Source organism: Nerophis ophidion, linkage group LG08, assembly GCF_033978795.1.
Source record: "Nerophis ophidion isolate RoL-2023_Sa linkage group LG08, RoL_Noph_v1.0, whole genome shotgun sequence".
Lineage (NCBI taxonomy): Eukaryota > Metazoa > Chordata > Actinopteri > Syngnathiformes > Syngnathidae > Nerophis > Nerophis ophidion.
Window position 1 is genome coordinate 43,625,205 of NC_084618.1, and position 20,883 is coordinate 43,646,087.

Consider the following 20,883-nt stretch of genomic DNA (forward strand, 5'->3'; position numbering starts at 1 on the left):
AAAATATCAATACTTTTGATACTTTAGTTATTTGAGATGATGTATATCATTAAAAGGAACACAGTGTAAAGTAACTAAGTCAGGGAGATCTTCTCTGAATGATATCAAGTACGTAACGCACAAGCTGAGTCATTCAGTCTGTCCTTAGTTTATTGAAGTAACATTCCTGGCATCTAAAACGAGTCACTCAGTTTCATCAAACCGCAAGTGTATGTATCTTTTCATTGGAGACACAGAGTAGAATATAAATACAATAGTGCATTATTGTTTTGCCCCGTGATTTTATATTGTTTGGAGAGCATTCCCCAAAGCCGTAACACTTTAAATACACTACTCGTTAAATTTTACCAAACACATTTCGTATATTTGCACAAAGTAGCAGATCTGTATCGCCGATGTCAGCCTGAATTTTACTCTGCCTCGGCACAAACTTCACAGAGGTCATTTACCTACTGCATGTTGCCAGCATGTTTTATCAGTGAGGAAGCTTGTGCTTGTGTTACTTTATTGTTGTTAAGCTCTGCTGAATGAATAAATGAATAAACAAGGGTTTCTGCCAATATGGAGGAAAATATATCCAAGATCATATACTTCTCTAAACTGGACTTTCAGACAAAACAGAGCTGATTATATCATGAATCAATCAATCAAAGTTGATTTATATAGCCCTAAATCACGAGTGTCTCAAAGGGCTGCACAAGCCACAACAACATCCTCGGCTCAGATCCCACGTCAGGGCAAGAAAAAACTTAACCCAATGGGCACACTAAGAAACCTTGGACAGAACCGCAGATGTGGGATACAAATAGAGTAGACGATATTTATTTTATTTTATGAAAGCAAATGAATGGGACCGAGAAGTATTTAACATTTTCATGAAATTAAATCCTGTGATGAGGTGGCGACTTGTCCAGGGTGTAGCCCGCCTTCCACCCGAATGCAGCTGAGATAGGCTCCAGCGACCCCCCACGACCCCAAAAGGGACAAGCGGTAGAAAATGGATGGATGGATGTATGGATGAAATTAAATCACAGCCTTCTTTTTCTTATCTTAAAGGGGAACATTATCACCAGACCTATGTAAGCGTCAATATATACCTTGATGTTGCAGAAAAAGACCATATGTTTTTTTAACCGATTTCCGAACTCTAAAAGGCTGAATTTGGCGATTTAAACGCCTTTCAATTGTTCGCTGTCGGAGGGATGACCTTTCACCCGTGATGTTACAACGGGAAGCAATCCGCTATTTTCTCAAACACATTACACACACCAAGTCAAATCAACTCTGTTATTTTCCGTTTCTTCGACTGTTTTCCGTACCTTGGAGACATCATGCCTCGTCGGTGTGTTGTCGGAGGGTGTAACAACACAATCAGGGACAGATTCAAGTTGACTTACGTGGAATGTGCATTGATTAGCATGGTATGCTAATCGATGCCCACATGCTATTTAGGCTAGCTGTATGTACATATTGCATCGTTATGCCTCATTTGTAGCTATATTTGCATCCAGCCTTTCCCTCCACCCACATTTAATGCCAAACAAACACATACCAAACGACGGATTCAAGTTGCACAAGTGTCAAAAAATGCGAAAGTGTCTCGTTTGTTCTGCACATTTTACCGATGATAGCGATGTGACAGAGATGTGTGGATATCCTGCGAAACTCAAAGCAGATGCATTTCCAACGATAAAGTCAAAGAAATCACGAAGGTGAGTTTTGTTGATGTTATTGACTTATTTGCTTCTCAGACACATTTGGTCACGTCATGACTGCCAGCTAATCGATGCTAACGTGCTATTTAGGTTAGCTGTATGTACATTTGTAGCCTTTCTCTCCACCCACATTTGATGCCTAACAAACACTTACCAATCGACGGATTTAAGTTGCTCCAGTGGTCAAAAGATGCAATCGTTGGTTAGAAAGCGATCGCCGAATAGCTTCAATAGCTATTCGCTCAATGGCTTCAGTTTCTTTTTCAATTTCGTTTTCGCTATCTGCCGCCACACTCCAACCATCCATTTCAATACATGCGTAATCTGTTGAATTGCTTAAGCCGCTGAAATCCGAGTCTAAATCCGAGCTAATGTCGCTATATCTTGCTGTTCTATCCGCCATGTTTTTTTGTATTGGCGTCACTATGTGACGTCACAGGAAAATGGACGGGTGGATTTACCGATAGCGAAAATCAGGTACTTTAAAGCCTTTTTTCGGGATATTCCATGATGGGTAAAATTTTGAAAAAAAACTTTGAAAAATAAAATAAGACACTGGGAACTGATTTTAATTGGTTTTAACCCTTCTGAAATTGTGATAATGTTCCCCTTTAATGACACACCTGTACTTCGGTTAAACACACCGGTATGAATGTATGTCAAAAACGAGCCAACACTCGGCGAACAGCATATGTTAATAATTCCTTGAAATTGTATGATTTCCATCACAAATTGAAATATGTTTTGCACTGCAACACATCTCCATATGATTGAGAATAGTTGCTTCAGTGGACTGGCCTGTAACCAAGCAACCAGCTGACGTCTCACACATACAGATGCTGAAGATACTTCCCACCCCCACACCGGTATCATATGTCTGCATACATATCACTGACTTCTGTCACTAGCAACTTTGCAATTAGCGCAGTATCCAACCATATGTACCTGTAAGCCTCTTCTTGGAAAATGTATTTGATATATCATACACAGACATTATATTCTTTTCCAAAATGAGACGTGTAGATAAACCAGTCCAATAATCTCTGTAGTTCTGTTCATGGAGTAATTACCTCACAGTCTTTATTACTGTCTTTTCTGTTCAGGGACATGGAAACCTTACACAGAGTCCAAAAAAACAAACAGTACATGTATGTACTGATATATTGTACATAAAAACAATAAAATGTTGGCCGTATTGTCCTAAAAAGGGGTCCTTTTGTGCAAGACCAACTTGTTTTCACCTGGTAGTACCTGTTTTTGTGTATTTGGGGAACATATGTATTCAAACCATGGAGACATTGCAGAGATATTTACAGTGCATACTGCAAATATTCACTTCACTTTTTCCACAATTGGTTTTATTACAGCCCTATTCAAAAATTCATTTTTGTCCTCATAATTCCACACACAATACTTCATGACAAAATTTCTTTTTGTGGGTGTAATGTTTGCAAGTGTATTGAAATAAAAAAAATTAAACATGGCATGTACAAACGCTGTTTCCATATGAGTTGGGAAATTGTGTTAGATGTACTGTAAATATAAACGGAATACAATGATTTGCAAATCCTTTTCAACCCATATTCAATTGAATGCACTACAAAGAAAATATATTTGATGTTCAAACTCATAACTTTATTTTTTTTTGCAAATAATAGTTAACTTATAATTTCACGGGTGCAACACATGCCAAAATAGTTGGGAAAGGGCATGTATGTACCTTGGCATGTATGTATATTCTGTATGTACCTTTCAGCATTAATTGTGCCTTCACAGATGTGTAAGTTACCCATGCCTTGGGCACTAATGCACCCCCATACCATCACAGATGCTGGCTTTTGAACTTTGTGTCGATAACAGTCTGGACGGTTCGCTTCTTCCCCTTTGGTCCGGATGACACAATGTCGAATATTTCCAAAAACAATTTGAAATGTGGACTCGTGAGACCACAGAAGACTTTTCCACTTTGCATCAGTCCATCTCAGATGATCTCTGGCCCAGAGAAGCCGACGGCGTTTCTGGATGTTGTTGATAAATGGCTTTCGCTTTGTATAGTAGAGCTTTAACTTGCACTTACAGTAGTAGCGACAAACTGTATTTAGTGACAGTGGTTTTCTGAAGTGTTCCTGAGCCCATCAATCTTTAGAGATTGATGTCGGTTTTTGATACAGTGCCGTCTGAGGGGTCGAAGGTCACGGTATTTCATTGTTGGTTTCCGGCCATGCCGCTTACGTGGAGTGATTTCGCCAGATTCTCTGAACCTTTTGATGATATTATGGACCGTAGATGTTGAAATCCCTAAATTTCTTGCAATTGCACTTTGAGAAACGTTGTTCTTAAACTGTTTGATTATTTGCTCACGCAGTTGTGGACAAAGGGGTGGACCTCGCCCCATCCTTTCTTGTGAAAGACTGAGAATTTTTTGGGAAGCTCTGTTTTTATACCCAATCATGGCACCCACCTTTTCCCAATTAGCCTCCACACCTGTGGGATGTTCCAAATAAGTGTTTGATGAGCGTTCCTCAACTTTATCAGTATTTATTGCCACCTTTCCCAACTTCTTTGGCACGTGTTGCTGGCATCAAATTCTAAAGTAAATGATTATTTGCATACAAAAAAATGTTTATCAGTTTGAACATCAAATATATTGTCTTTGTAACATATTCAACTGAACATGGGTTGAAAATGATTTGCAAATCATTGTATTTCGTTTATATTTACATATAACACAATTTCCCAACTCATATGGAAACAGGGTTTGTAATTGCATGTACATAAGTATTTACAGACTTTGCCTTGAAGCTCAAAGGTGAGCTACTGTTTCAACAGGTCCACTTTGAGAATACATTCTGGATGCTGTGTATAAAACTTCGACCAAACTTACTCTAAATGAGCATCAGAATTTGAGACTTAAAGGGGATGTATTATGTAAAACCAACTTTTCTTACTTATTGGTACGGTTTTAATGTATTGAAGATCTGTATAATTCCTGCAAATATGAAATCAAACCTCGGAATCATTGCAGAAATACTTATAACACAATCTTTTTTTCCTTCCTACTTCCTACTCAGTGGCCTAGTGGTTATAGTGTATAGCCCTGAGATCCGTAAGTTGAGAGTTCAAACCCCGGCCGAGTCATACCGAAGAGTATGAAAATGACAAAAACTTTCTTTGCTTCCTTGCATTAATCACCAAAAAATGGTTCCCGAGCGCGGCACTGCTGCTGCCCACTGCTCCCTTCAGCTCCCAGGGGGTGAACAAGGGGATTGGTCAAATGCAGAGACCAAATTTCACCACACCTGTTGTGTGTGTGACAATCATTGGTACTTTAACTTGGCTTAACTTAACTTAACTACAAAGCGGCGTTTAGAGTTTGCCCAATTTGGGACGTTAGTCCCAATTTTGACATCAGCAGATACCTCCATTTATGGTAGAAATGATGGCTGTGAATCTTTGGGTGTCCCACGATACGATTCAATATTGATTCTTGGGGTGACGATTCGATAATATATCGATTTTTTCGATTCAACGCGATTCTCGATTCAAAAACGATATTTTTCCGATTCAAAACGATTCTGTATTCATTCAATACATAGGATTTCAGCAGGATCTTCCCCAGTCTGCTGACATGCTAGCAGAGTAGTAGATTTTTTTTAAAAAAGCTTTTATAATTGTAAAGGACAATGTTTTATCAACTGATTGCAATAATGTAAATTTGTTTTAACTATTAAACAAACCAAAAATATGACTTATTGTATCTTTGTGAAAACATTGGACACAGTGTGTTGTCAAGCTTATGAGATGCGATGCAAGTGTAAGCCACTGTGACACTATTGTTCTTTTTTTATTTTTATAAATGTCTAATGATAATGTCAATGAGGGATTTTTAATCACTGCTATGCTGAAATTATAACTAACACTGATAGTGTTGTTGATAATATTAATTTTTGTTTCACTACTTTTGGTTTGTTCTGTGTCGTGTTTGTGTCTCCTCTCAATTGCTATGTTTATTGCAGTTCTGAGTGTTGCTGGGTCAGGTTTGGTTTTGGAATTGGATTGTATTGTTATGGTATTGCTGTGTAGTGGTTTGTTGGATTTATTAAAAAAAAAAACGATTTTTGAAAAAATGAGAATCGACTCTGAATCGCACAACGTATTCGATTCGATTCGTATTCGAATTGTTTTTTTTCCCACACCGCTAGTAGAAATGTACCCAAAGATCTTTGCATCTGTCCGCCAATGTAGTCCGTCGTCGTAGTCAATGAGCTCCTTATTTTTCTCTATCCTTTTTCTCTTGTTGTGGGGCAGACTGGCTTGTACAGGCACAAGCATGCTGTTGACATTTTGTAATACAAAATAGCGAAAAGTTCTCATTTAGTAGACTCCAAATGGAAGCGCTATGCTAATAACAATGGCGAGGAAATCTAACACTCGCCCTGATGAGCAGCCACTCAACCTGGACACAGAAAATGTCCGGAAAACCCTGAAGAGAGCTAACCCCTGGAAAGCAGCGGGACCTGATGACATTCCTGGCAAGGTGCTTAAGGGATGTGCAGACCAGCTGGCTGGGGTTCTTACAGACATCTTCAACACCTCGCTGGCCCAGGCTGCGGTACTATCATGTTTTAAGACGGCCATAATCATTCCAGTGCCTGAAAAACCCACAATCTCCTCCCTCAATGATTATCACCCTGTAAGGGCCGCCGAAGGTTGGCAGACCCGTCAGCGATACTGTTCTGTTTCCCTGTAGCGTTTGTCTGATCTCAAATGGGATTGTGCTGAACATTTTAATTCCCCCTCGGGGATTAATAAAGTATTTCTGATTCTGATTCTGATTTATATAATGCTTTCTTCGACACTTAAAACACTTCATAGAGAAGTGAGAATCCATCATTCATTCACTCCAAATTTTCAATCAGATGGTGGTAAGCTAAATTTGTAGCCACAGCTACACTGGGGTAGACTGGCCGACCGCAACCAAACATTCATACACATTTATACACCAGTGTTTGCAGCACTGGGAGAAAGGGTGAAGTGTTTTGCCCAAGGGTACAACGGCCATGACTAGCGTGGCGGAAGCTGGGATCGAATCTGGAACCCTCAAATTGCTGGCGCGGCCGCTGCACCATCTGAGCCACGCCTTCCCTAGAACTCTCTTAAAACTACAACATGGTTGATGGTGTGGGGTTTGGTCTGGTGCAGTACTTCTGCACGTAACTAGGACCGCCCACAAAACAGTGCGTGCCAAAGTGACAGAAAATTGCTGAGAAATGGTCTTAAAAACTAAATCAACGCAACATTTGGACCAAATGTTATGTAGACCACAAGGAAGTGTTTTAAATGTCGAAAAAAATCATAATACGACCCTGTCAAGCTCTGATCCTCTGCCAGGGGGCTGGAAGTTTGAGGGTTCTACACAGGATCTTCTAAAATCAGGGGTGTCAAACTCGTTTTAGCTCAGGGGCCGCATGGAGGAAAATCGAATCCCAAATTGGCCTGTCTAATAAAATCATGGCATGATAACTTAAAAATAAAGACAACAACAGATTGTTTTCTTCGTTTTAAAATAAGAAAACAAATTCTAAACAATAGGGAATGAGAATGAGAGAAATGAGTTTGACACTCGTTGTTTTAATTCCCATTTTCGATTTTTAAAAACATAATTAAAATCGGATAACAGGCCATGGATTTTGGATAACAATCCAATTTTCAGATTTTTTTTATTTTCAAAGTAAAAAACATGACAAATTTGCTTTTATAAAATGATTTTTCTAGTCCAAACGAAAAATCAATGGCCGCAATCTTTACAGACCAACCCCAATCCACGCATATGTCCGATCCACACAAATTGAACGGGGACTTGAGAAATTAGTTTTCCACTGGTTTTAATTGCCATTGTCGATTTTTAAAAACATCAATACAATCGGAAAATAGATAATGGATAATGCATAATGATCCCTTTTCCGTTTTTTTATTTTCAAGCCAAAAAGCGGGAAAAGTGGAATTTTATGTAAAACTACTTTTTTATTCCAAACGAAAAAGGAATTACCACGACGGTTTGTGTATGGCCCGTGTACCTTTCGTTCATTCCATTTTGAATTCTTAAATGGAAATTAAAAAACAAATTTCGGACCATTTTTTCTATTTTCATTTCGGAAACAGAAGTTAGACAACTATTTAATGACACTTTTTTAAAACGACAATAGGACTGCCGCTGATCAAAGATGTTATCGTTATGCTAAAAATATGCTTAACGCAAAGAATAAACTAAAATACTGCTTCTGGTTCAATTTGTCATCGCACAAATAAACACACATTTTTTGCATTTTGGATGAAATTTATTTTAGATTTTTGTGTTTATCTGGAAAAATGTAAATCCATCAAAGGAAAACGGCACAAAATCTAATTCTATGGCAATATATTGACAAAAATAAACACTTTTTTGTTTTAAAATCCGCCACATATAATAAAAATCGAAACACGGCTGTAGAAGTCGCGTGCTTGCGGTCCCACTGATACTGTACATACGCCAGGTGTGCAGAGTTGACAGAGGTAAATAGTTTTTTTCCACAAGCTCATCAGAAAAAGTTTTTTTTCTCGACTTTTCAGTCTCTCCCCTACTCCTTCTCCTCCTCCTCCTGCCCTGGCCGCTCACTGTTAAAGACAACAGATGATTAGATTAACATATTCCACCTGTGAAATCTAATCACCTGCCAGCTGTGTCTCACCGTCAGTACCACTATCTGATGGTGTTCTTCCTCAGCACCATAGACAGCGGGGGTGACCTTTGCTCCTGCAAGCCCGCTGGCCGCACCTCCATCCACAACGGCCCTGATTTTACTTTTTGATTTGCATTTCAGAATCAAAAAACTAATTTCGAGCCATTTTTTCTATTTTAATTTCTGAAACAAAAGTTGAACCACCATTTAAATGACACTTTTTTCTTTACATGAGAATAGGACTGCTGCTGAACAAAGATGTTACTGTTCTGCAAAAAACATGCTAACGCAAAGGAAAAGATAAAATACGGCTTCCGGTTCAATTTGTCATCACACAGATAACCAAGCATTTTTGCATTTTGGATGAACAAATATTAAATTTTTGTAATTATCTGGAAAAATTAAAATCTATAAGAGGAAAACAGCACATAATTCAATTTTTTGTTAATATTTTAATGAAAATCAACCGGTTTTAAAATCTGCCATATCTAATAAATATCGAAAAACCGACCTAATGTTGTTTTTTTGATTTGCGTTTCAGAATTGGCAATAGAATGAACGGAAGGTTCAAGGACCTTTATGTAAAACTATATTTCTATTCCTACCGAATAACAAATGGCTGCGACATACTCAGACCCTATTCAGTAGGGTTGAGTTTCACTCTGCGTCCACTTTTCTTTTCAGGGCAATGAGTGCCAAAGAACAGCGTTTCATTTAAGTTGAGGGGGAGGAGTCACAGCCCTGCTCTTGTTTGCTTGGTCCCACTATAAACCGTTTGCTTGACTTTACATACAGTAATTGCTATCGCGACACCTAGTGGAATTATTTACAATAGAATTTTCTTTCATGAAGCTCATTTTTATACTCTGCAAACTCATCTCATGGCCTGCAGGCCATATGTTTGACACCACTCTTCTAGATGGAGATGTCAGATGGTGTACCTGGTATCTCTTTAGGGCTTGTTCTTGCTCTCTTGACCTCCACCAGGAGGTTATGTGTACGCTGGGATTTGTCAGTTAGTTAGCAACATAGCTCAAAAAGTTATTGGCGGCTTTTCATGATGCAGAAAATGTCTAAAATCGGAAAAAAGTGGACAGATCGGGGTTCTGCAACGCGCGGCTTTCTGGCTCAAAGCGGCTCTTTAGCGCCGCCCTAATGGAAAAAGATGAGGAAAAACATTTTTTGTTTTGTTTTAATATGGTTTCTGTAGGAGGACAAACATGACACAAACCTTCCTAATTGTTAAATATCCCACTGTTTACATTAAACATGCTTCACTGATGAGAGTATTTAACGCTCACCATTTTATCCTTATTTCCGAAATCCTTGAACGCACCGTAGTTTGTTTACATGTACAAATTTCCTCTATGCTGCCACAGAAAGACATGTTTTATGCCACTCCTTCTTTGTCTGTATTTGGCCATCAAACGTTTTATGCTGTGTGTGAATCCACAAAGGTGAGCTTTGTTGATGTTCTTGACTTGTGTGGAGTGCTAATCAGGCACATTTGGTTACTGCATGACTGCAAGCTAATCGATGCTAAGATGCTATTTTTGCTAGCTGTATTTACATAATGCATCAACATGCCTTGTATTTTAGGTATATTTGAGGTCATCGTATTTGTAGTTTCTGTTTCCTTCAACTTGAACACACACACCTTTACCTTTGGCCATTCTAAGCCAGTAATTTCCAGGTGTTATCTCACCTTCGTTTTAGTAATGTTTTCCAATGTTGTAAAAATGTGTAGAATAAATATTAAATTTTAACATTTCTGTCAACAAAGATTTGCATCAGCCTGCGACACATAGTCATTTTGATAGTGGTCTAATATAGACACTTACATCATGTGTTGCCTTTATTATAACACTTATCTAAGGCTTTACATTTTTTGCAGCTCCGGACAGATTTTTTGGTCCAATATGGCTCTTTCAACATTTTGTTTTGCCAACCCCTGGCCTAGATGGTGCTCCAGATCACCATGTTGTGCCCTTCAGTGCAGTCATCATGGAGAGGTGTGTCGCCCGCTTATTGCACTGAACTCAGCATTTAAGGCGGCCGCTAACTTCGTGCAGAGCTTCATCATCGAAGATTGGGCCTGGCGGAGGTCCTCGCTCCCCGACTGCTTTTCTAATCACAACTGGCACAGCTTTTGCCTTCGCACCCCACATTTCTGTAGCTATGTTTTTTTCCTCCAGCTTTCTGTGTTCCTTTTATGCATATTGTTATCACTTGGGCTCGCTACATCTATCACTACTGCTGTCTTCTGATGTTCACTCACCACTGAAGCTGAACATTACTCTCGTGCTGTTTGGGGGAAAGTGGCAATGTTTGGAATGTGGAAAATTGTTATCCTGAATGTTTGGAGACGGTTGCCGATTTAGGACCAAAGATGCAGGGCTTGGCCAAAATCAGAGAATTATTTTAGCATGTGCAAACAATTCATGATTTTTTTTTTTATATCAAATCTCTACTTTCAAATTCTGACCATCCTAAAGCAGACAAAAACACTGGAATACACTGATATATTTATATGATTCCATAGGCAAAATGATTACTGTCCAAGCTTGTTTTGATTCTGAGGGGGCAGCGCATGTTTTTTTCTCTTATAAAGCATTTATTGACTCGTGTTTTTGGTTTTTATCATAAGTGTTTATGTACTTTTTGCTAAACCAATCAAAAATGGATATGACATATTTTTACGCTTTGTGGATTGTTTTAAACTTGCTGTTTTTCTGCCACGGTGTCTTGCAGGTGAGAACGTTTTTTTGATTAATTGAACTTTTATTAGTAGATTGTACAGTATAGTACATATTCCGTGCAATTGACCACTAAATGGTAACACCCAAATCAGTTTTTCAGCTTGTTTAAGTCGGGGTCCACGTTAATCAATTCATGGCAAGATAAGAACTCAATACACCAAAGTAGGGTTGTCCCAATACCAATAATGTGGTACCAGTACCAAAATGTATATCGATACTTTTTGATACTTTTCTAAATAAAGGTAACTACAAAAAATTTCAATATTGGCTTTATTTTAAAAGAAAATCTTACAATACAAAATTTTTGAGCACCGTGTGGAATGTTCTATATTTTCAATGGAAGATATAAAATGTTGGTGTTGTTCACTTGAGTCATACTGCAGTCTACACTTGACACATATCTATTATGTTTGACTGCCATCTACTGGTCACACTTATCATTACACCATGTACCAAATAAAATTGCTTCGAGGTCGGTAATGAGGCAAAACCAGAATTACTCCATACATTAGGCGCACCGGGTTATAATGCGTACTGTTGAGTTTTGAGCAAAAACTTTTAAGTGCGCCTTATAGTCCGGAAAATACGTTTATATATATATATATATATATATATATATATATATATATATATATTTATATATATATATATATATATATATATATATATATATATATATATATATATATATATATATATATATATATATATATATATAGATAGGTCGGACATATACCGCCACGGGTAAGATGTACCCCTGTGCGACCTACTGCATTCGGACCTGGTAAGACACCCTGTATAGGAGAAGGAAATCTCAAATCTCACACATTTTTTAAAATAGTAGTATTTTTACAAATATCTTTAAAGTCATCTACAGCTTGTCAATTTTCAGTCAGAACGCTACGTTAGAGTTCTACAAATGCTGCATGCTTTAGTACTGTTGAACTACAACACAAGACACAGACACTGCTCCTTTTTAGAAGCTTTATTGAAAGCAAGAGGTTAAAGTCGACTATAATCTATGCCAAAAATACCAAATCCAACTGCGTACAGATATAAAACATGTATGAAATTACTGAATCATAAAGTTCCTGCTAACAATTACACTTAAATCAGGGTTGTACAAAACATACAAAAAAATCATTAGGATGCGGGTGCATCTTTGACATTCTTCACTTTTATTTGTTTATATATAATATTCTTATTCAACACACTAAAACCACTCCATTTTAGATCCAGATATGCTAAGCTGGTAATTATATTTTAATAATTATAATGAGTGTAATATATTGTTTGAACGTTCAATATTTAAACATTTTACTCTTCAATGTGGCCCTAATCCTCATCTATAATGTTTAGATTTGTGTCTCAAATATTCTTTTTTTGTTGGCCAATCAAAACAAACAACTTAAATGCTTGTGGGCAAAGCTCTTATCTTGTGTTTCCATTAAGGCAGTTAAAAAACAGATTTTAAATCAATGAAACTGGTAATTATTTGAAGAAAAAGGACTGGTATATGGAGAGACCATTTTATAAGAAATGTTTTGAATAGTGTATGCCATATCAAAACCAGTCATTGTGTTGTGGCAAAGAACTAAAAAACTGGAACCCATATTACAAAAGAAAAAACTGCATCATCCCAATATGGGGGGTAAAAAACATTTCCTCCCAAAATAATTTGGCCCTGGTTTTATATATGGCATGCCAGTGTGGGTGATGAGGCTCTAGTGGTGTAATTGTACGCACCGCTGCCTATTTTGCAGACATCAGGGTGCCAACATTCAGCCATTGGAGATGTCCAGGTCTGGTCTTAAGCCAGGACAAATGCACAATCTGAAAGTGAGGCAAGAACACACATCATTCTCTTTGTTTGCTAATCAGAAAACACATCAAAGCATTCTATCGAGAGATGGTTAACAATGCAGGTAATAGGGATTAACTAAAAATTGCCAATAAACCCCTTAGAATCCTCCACCAATGTTTAATATACATACCGTAAGTGTGTATATGGTGTAGTAACAGGTACATTCATAACATGTAATATTTAAAGTATGTTGGTAATTTCAGGCATTGCCAAAACTTCTTTCCTGGGCGCATTGATCTCACAGATCTTATTACATTGAGCTCTACTTCCATCAACAACCACACAGAGAGCATGTTCACTGTTTTCTTCCACAAATCATGGCAGACTTCGTGAGAGACTACGACTACTAAGAGGATGAGCACAGAGGATGAGCTGCTGGTCATAAAAATTGAGCGAGCAGGAAGAGAGGGTGAGTAGAGTCAGAACCAGCACGACTGGGTGGTGTGAACGTGGAGCTTGCCGATAAAAATGGAGAGTTTGCACACGTTATCATCGGAATAAAGGCTTTGTGTATCTGGCGAGGAGGACACTGCATCTCAACAAATGAACTGTTGACGCTCACAAACACCGCAGTGGAATACACTTTTATCCACCTAACCAAAATTACAGTATTTTTCGGACTATAAGTCGCAGTTTTTTTCATAGTTTGGCCTTGGGTGCGACTTATACTCAGGAGCGACTTATGTGTGAAATTATTAACACATTATCGGAAAAAATCAAATAATATTATTTAGCTCATTCACGTAAGAGACTAGACGTATAAGATTTCATCGGATTTAGCAATTAGGAGTACCAAATTATTTGGTAAATGTAAAGCATGTTCTATATGTTATAGTTATTTGAATGACTCTTACCATAATATGTTAGGTTAACATACCAGGCACCTTCTCAGTTGGTTATTTATGCGTCATATAACGTACACTTATTCAGCCTGTTGTTCACTATTCTTTATTTATTTAAAATTCCCTTGGTGTTGCGTTTTATCAAATAAATTTCCCTCCAAAATGCGACTTATATATGTTTTTTCCTTCTTTATTATGCATTTTCGGCAGGAGCGAAATATACTCTGAAAAATACTGTGACTAGAAAAGACGCGTAAGATACCATATTGATTGTGACACTTGTGCACATCATGCTTCAATCACAGTTACTGTGTATGCACAGTCGAGCCTCGCTGTGTACAAACAAAACATGAAATGTGGGATAATACATACAATTTCAGTTCTTAGGATTGTTCTTGGTTCTCAGTCTGTACATATTGTTGTCCTAGATAGATAGTTTGATAGATAGATAGCACTTTATTGATTCCTTTAGGAGAGTTCCTTTAGGAAAATAAAAATCCCAGCAGCAATGTACAAAGTTGAGATCAATTTGTAAAGTAAAAAGTAAATAATGGGGGTATAAATAGAAAACAATTGCACAATCAGGATTATTAACACATATCATATTGTGAGTGAGAAGCAAGGCGCGAGAAGTAATTCATTGGTGTTAGCTCTTAATATAGCAATGTTACTATAGCTTTGTTAATATGCAGGTCACGGGTGTAGAATTGTTTGTTTTTTAGACGGCTTTCGAAGAAAAATAAATGACTCCCCATTATTTCTTGTTATCAGCTTTTCACTATTTAAATGCACAAGAAAGAGAGAAATGTGTTTCTTGTCTGACAAAAGGGCTTTGAATGATGGGCAAAATTGCTCTATCAGCGATTCCACCGAAGGCCTATGCCAGGAGTCCCAATGAGGCTTTTTCATAAACAGAAGACGTAATTGTAAAAAAAAGTTTTTTTCATGCCTTAAAAATGTTCACAATATAAATTGTATTCTGCTTAACGCAGGACTAAAATGTGCATTAACATGTGGTGATGACTTACAATAAAAGCAACTGGAATCCTAGATTTGCAGTAGCAAAGCCACTCCAGCTAGGGTCCACTTCGAGGGCTTTTCTTTGGTCTTCAGGTTGAAAGTCCAGACGTGCGTGGGCCCCCTTTGGCGAGTCTTGTAAACAGGACATTGGTACACGTTTCTGATATCCTGTTTGTCCACAGGCATGGCTCGGATGAAGATGACTGGCATGGTGGGGGTGAGCTCTTGCAAGCGTGCGTCGACAATCAAGCCGGTCTGACAGGAAAGGATGGGAAGGGATGACAAGCCAGTGAAAAATTGAATGACACATGTCAAAGAACTGGCAGAAGTCATTAATTAGCGTGAAGTAAAAACTTGCTTGTGTGCTAATGTTTCCCACCACTGAGTCTGCATTTAATTCTTGAACGATCCTTGATGACTTGAGCGATGAAGAACACTACACTGCGGCACCCTTGAAGAGTGTTTAGAAAGTTGGCTGCGTTGGAGACAAAGTCAAACTGCCCTGCCTCGAAAAACACCCTCTCTGAACACACTGAAGCAGTCCCGCTAATTAATCCTCCTACATTTAGTGCCTGTGCCTGACAAACTCAAGTTTCTCCATGCATGCGTAGAGGCTTTCAGGGCTGAGTGTAAATCCTGATGACTTTGGGAAAGTCAGAGGACAAAAAGCCTTAATTGAATGTGGAAATGGTGTAAAACTTCAAAGAAGAGTCAAACATAGGATGGTGAACTGAGATGCAGATTGAACTATTAATGCATAATTGTAGGAGACTTATATACTTGCAATAAATCTCGATGCAATTCCATATTTTTATTTTAAAAAAATTCTACAGTATATTTAATTTGCTCGTATTCCTTCAACTTTTGAATTCCAATAATTATTGGCTAGAAGGCCTACAAGTAAAAAAAAAAGCTGTCCTTAAACCATTTTGTGTAGAGGCAGGGCTTTAAGATATTTTAAAAACTAACAAGCAGATTTTGGCCACTAGAAGTCAGATTATGTGTGCTACTCACACATAGGAGTTGGAAAACAAAGAAAAATCTTTCAAAAATTTTAAGTTTGGTCCATACTTTTTTCAGAAACTGTCAAATCAAAATAATGAGCTTAGCGATAAGGACCAGAAAACATAAAGGGGCCGTAGATTAAGTCATTACTGAATCCCATCTCAAGTTTGGCAGTATCACTACAAAAATGTGGTATTTACACACTTTTTTTTTCAAAACTTCGGAGCATGTGTTCCAAGGGTGTTCCAGTTGAAGACCCTTAGTCACACTCAGTCAGCATCTTCTCTAACCCATGGAAGCAAGACTGTGTGACTTCCTGACACTGCAATTCTGACTTTTAATATCGAAGAAAAGTTTTCAAAAGCATACTAATTGAAACATAGTGCATATTATCCATTGCTCATTGACACAGGAGTTTCTTGGTTTTGGGATGGCGTGGTGCAGTGGAAGAGTGGCCGTGCGCAACCCGAGGGTCCCTGGTTCAATCCCCACCTTGTACCAACCTCGTCACGTCTGTTGTCCCTGAGCAAGACTCTTCACCCTTGCTCCTGACGTGTGCTGGTTAGCGCCTTGCATGGCAGCTCCCTCCATCAGTGTGAATGCTTGTGTAAATGTGGAAGTAGTGTCAAAGCGCTTTGAGTACCTTGAAGGTAGAAAAGCGCTATACAAGTACAACCCATTTATCATTCATTTATTTATGACAAAAGCCTACCCAATAACCAACATGTCTGTGTTTTCACAATTTCACTGGTCATTCAATGCATTAGTCATCATTCAGATTCAATGTAGTTTGCTCAAGCTAAGTATGTTAGAGAGGAATTTACAATTGAAAAATGTATTATTTTGCAGCTACTTCTATTATTCACAGATAATATAATTTATTAATCAATTCTTAAAAGGGCTGTTATTAAGTTTAAGTAATAAAAAAAATTGCCAATGAAAGCTAACACTATCTAAATCGGTACTATTAGTTAACAACACCCAAAGCTAATGCATGCACACGTGTTATGTGGTTAAGTCATTATGTCCTAGAAGCCATAGGGGCAGGATATAATGTTATATCTTTTTTCCAAAATACATTGGAAAAAAGTAATGCTCTCCATGCATCTGTGGAAATGTTGTAAACAGCCCTTTAAAAAGGGAACTGCACTTTTTTGGGGAATTTTGCCTATAGTTCACAATCATTATAGAAGACGTGACGATCGATGCATTTTTCTGAATGCATTCTAACTTGGCAGCACGGTAGGCAGATGTTAGTGCGTCTGCCTCACAACAAAGGTCCTGGGTTTGATCCTGCACTGGGGATCTTTCTCTGTGGAGTTTGCATGTTCTCCCCGTGACTGTGTCCGGCGTCCTCTTACCTCCAAAGACATGCACCTGGGGATAGGTTGATTGGCAACACTAAATTGGCCCTAGTGTGTGAATGTGAGTGTGAATGTTGTCTGTCTGCAATGCCCTGCAATGAGGTGGCGACTTGTCCAGGGTGAGAGGCGAAACGTTTTCTAAGACAAACTAAGCAGACCAGTTGCGATTAATTGAATGTCCTGAGATTACAATGACCTGGATGTATGGGAACATCCACAGACATGGAAATAAAAGTCACCTTACTGCAGAGCCAATGGGAGGTCGCCTATTACGCCCATAAAAACCAATAAGTAACCATTTTATTCTATTTTGTTCTATTCTATTCTATCAAAAAAGCGGCAACAATACTCCATTTACATTTAGTCACTTGAATATTAACCAAGTATTAGTGATATTGTATTATAAACGCTAACAGATGAACTATTTATAGCGGCGCTGTGATCACGAGCTTGTATGGCAATGATTACATGATCGACTGATCATCTGTTTCCTCGTTTCCTTGCTCGTCAAGCAATCTTCTAGATCCTGAATCATGTCTATCACCTGGATACTAGAAGGATGAGGATGTATTCCGAAAAGTTGGTATACTTTGACAGCCAATTTAGACCCGGGAATGGCGAAAAAGACAACAAAAAGACATTTGGTTACGTCCCCCTTTTTCTTTGTGAGGATTATGAGTCATTCTTCATCTAAATAGGAATATATGAACATCCCAGCAGTCACCATTCTAATAACAGCAGTCAGTGTACAGTAAATGATGTTTTATTATGTTTGTTGTCGCTCATCAAGTCTGCAGTGAGTAAAAATCAGTGATGAAGAAAAAGGCAAACGTGATGCGTTCTTAAAATTAATGTGCCGAATATGCTTAAAATGATCAAAATACTTAAATATTAAATCCATCCATCCATCCATCTTCTTCCGCTTATCCGAGGTCGGGTCGCGGGGGTAGCAGCCTAAGCAGGGAAGCCCAGACTTCCCTCTCCCCAGCCACTTCGTCTAGCTCTTCCCGGCGGATCCCGAGGCATTCCCAGGCCAGTCGGGAGACATACTCTTCCCAACGTGTCCTGGGTCTTCCCCGTGGCCTCCTTCAGATTGGGCGTGCCCTAAACACCTCCCTTGGGAGGCGTTTGGGTGGCATCCTGACCAGATGCCCGAACCACCTCATCTGGCTCCTCTCGATGTGGAGGAGCAGCGGCTTTACTTTGAGTTCCTCCCGGATGACAGAGCTTCTCACCCTATCTCTAAGGGAGAGCACCGCCACACGGCAGAGGAAACTCATTTCGGCCGCTTGTACCCGTGATCTTATCCTTTCGGTCATGACCCAAAGCTCATGATCATAGGTGAGGATGGGAACGCAGATCGACCGGTAAATTGAGAGCTTTGCCTTCCGGCTCAGCTCCTTCTTCACCACAACGGATCGGTACAACGTCCGCATTACTGAAGAGGCCGCACCGATCCGCCTGTCGATCTCACGATCCACTCGTGAACAAGACTCCTAGGTACTTGAACTCCTCCACTTGGGGCAGGGTCTCCTCCCCAACCCGGAGATGGCACTCCACCCTTTTCCGGGAGAGAACCATGGACTTGGATTTGAAGGTGCCGATTCTCATTCCGGCTGCTTCACACTCGGCTGCGAACCGATCCAGTGAGAGCTGAAGATCCCGGCCAGATGAAGCCATCAGGACCACATCATCTGCAAAATGTAGAGACCTAATCCCGCGGTCACCAAACCGGAACCCCTCAACACCTTGACTGAATATTATATACAACTTACTCATACTTGTATACAACTAAATATTAAATGTTATTGTAAATGTGGCCGTTACTGCATTACATATACTGTATACTTACATCATGTATATAAAACCTCTATGGAGGTGTTTGGATGTTTTTTTAAGGGCTGTGCAGGCAGAATAAAGTGACTCCCATAGAGTCCATTGTAAGCAGACTTTTGATCACATTTATTTACTAGAAAGAATGCTGTAATAAAAAAATACATCCGTCGTCATGTCTCTCATAATGATCATGAACGATAGGCAAAATTCCCAAAAAAGTGCAGTTCCCCTTTAAGTCTGACTAATCTGTTGAGCTTTACCAACCAATGCTAACAATGTGTGCTCCTACCACAAACTTGTTTGTTGCAAAACCATATACATTTTCACTGAAATGTATATATATCCACATAAAGTGTCCACCTTTTTCCAAGTGTAAAACCCCCTTTAATTAAGAGGAGAACTTCATAACTATAAATGAGCAGGTTTATCTTTGGTTTTTATTGCTGCCCATCTATCTGAGTTCTAAAGGAGCGTCGCCTATTCTCTTATTCACACTATTCCCGGCTGGACACTGGCCCAGGACTGGCCTTTGGGGCTGGCAGCAGGGCAGAACGAGTGGTGAGAGCAGTGAGCAGAAACTACTCAGCCCATCGAACTGCAAGTCTATTTGCTTGTCTCCAACTTTAATGAAGAAAAAAAGGAACCACTCAACTCTGGGTAGAGAGAGATCGGAGTGTTCAAATGCACACGCTGCTCATTCCCCAATTAACAAGTCCACGGGGATGTAGATAGAAAACTGAGCAACATATTCTATGTAGAGGCAGCATGCTTGGAGATGGAGAAAGCCAAAAGAAGCAGAGTAATGGGATTCAGCTTAATGCAAATGGAATGCAGACTCCCTTAAACCCTTGCCGTTCCTATGGCACACTGACTATTACTATTTTTATTACAAAGCCAGGGTTTTACGCCGCCCCTTGTTTTCAAGCCAAGGCGTGTTTATAAAATAATTTGTAATCTTAGTTTGTTGAGATTGGACTGATATACACCATGCCCAGATACAATCATGACTGCAGCTTTGGTAAACAATGTTAGACTAGTCACAAACATAAACATGACTGCACCACCTTGGAAGTCTCAAACTTTACAGTAGTATTCCACAGCAGAAATGCCTCGTTCCCTTGGCAATTGTGAAGCCTTACATGCATAAAGATCCCTCTGAATGCGGCTGCACATGTTCAACTTTTTGGGTATAAGTGCATCTTGCATTTGGCAAAAAAATCCTTGGATGTGTTTTAAAACCAGACTGGTGCTTCCTCATGTAACTGTGTTATTTAAATGTTGTAACTTTGTGTGAAAATTTGCTCCCTCTTGGCCAGGACTTTCTGGAAAAAAATGTGTTTTTTAATACCAACAGGATTTATCCTGGTTATATTAAAACATCCATCCATCCATTTCTACCGCTTATTCCCTTTGGGGTCGCGGGGGGCGCTGGCGCCTATCTCAGCAACAATCGGGCGGTAGGCGGGGTACACCCTGGACAAGTCGTCACCTCATCGCAGGGCCAACACAGATAGACAGACAACATTCACACTCACATTCACACACTAGGGCCAATTTAGTGTTGCCAATCAACCTATCCCCAGGTGCATGTCTTTGGAAGTGGGAGGAAGCCGGAGTACCCGGAGGGAACCCACACATTCACAGGGAGGACATGCAAATCCACACAAAAAGATCCCGAGCCCGGGATTGAACCCCAGACTACTCAGGACCTTCGTATTGTGAGGAAGACACACTAACCCCTCTGCCACCGTGAAGCCCT

The 20,883-nt window shown here is 39.2% G+C and overlaps 1 protein-coding gene across 1 annotated transcript in view; it reads right to left on the minus strand.

Annotated features, from left to right (window-relative positions):
• Window positions 1–12,163: 12,163 nt before the first annotated feature.
• The window catches only part of LOC133557816 (dynein axonemal heavy chain 9-like), a 363,451-nt gene continuing 354,731 nt past the window's right edge, over window positions 12,164–20,883 (minus strand). Inside the window, exons 53-54 of the mRNA XM_061908637.1 lie at window positions 14,928–15,174; window positions 12,164–13,026 (exon numbers count right to left, since the gene is read on the minus strand). Of these exons, the coding sequence (XP_061764621.1) occupies window positions 14,947–15,174 (228 nt within the window). The 3' untranslated portion in view covers window positions 12,164–13,026; window positions 14,928–14,946. The remainder of the gene's footprint in view (window positions 13,027–14,927; window positions 15,175–20,883) is intronic.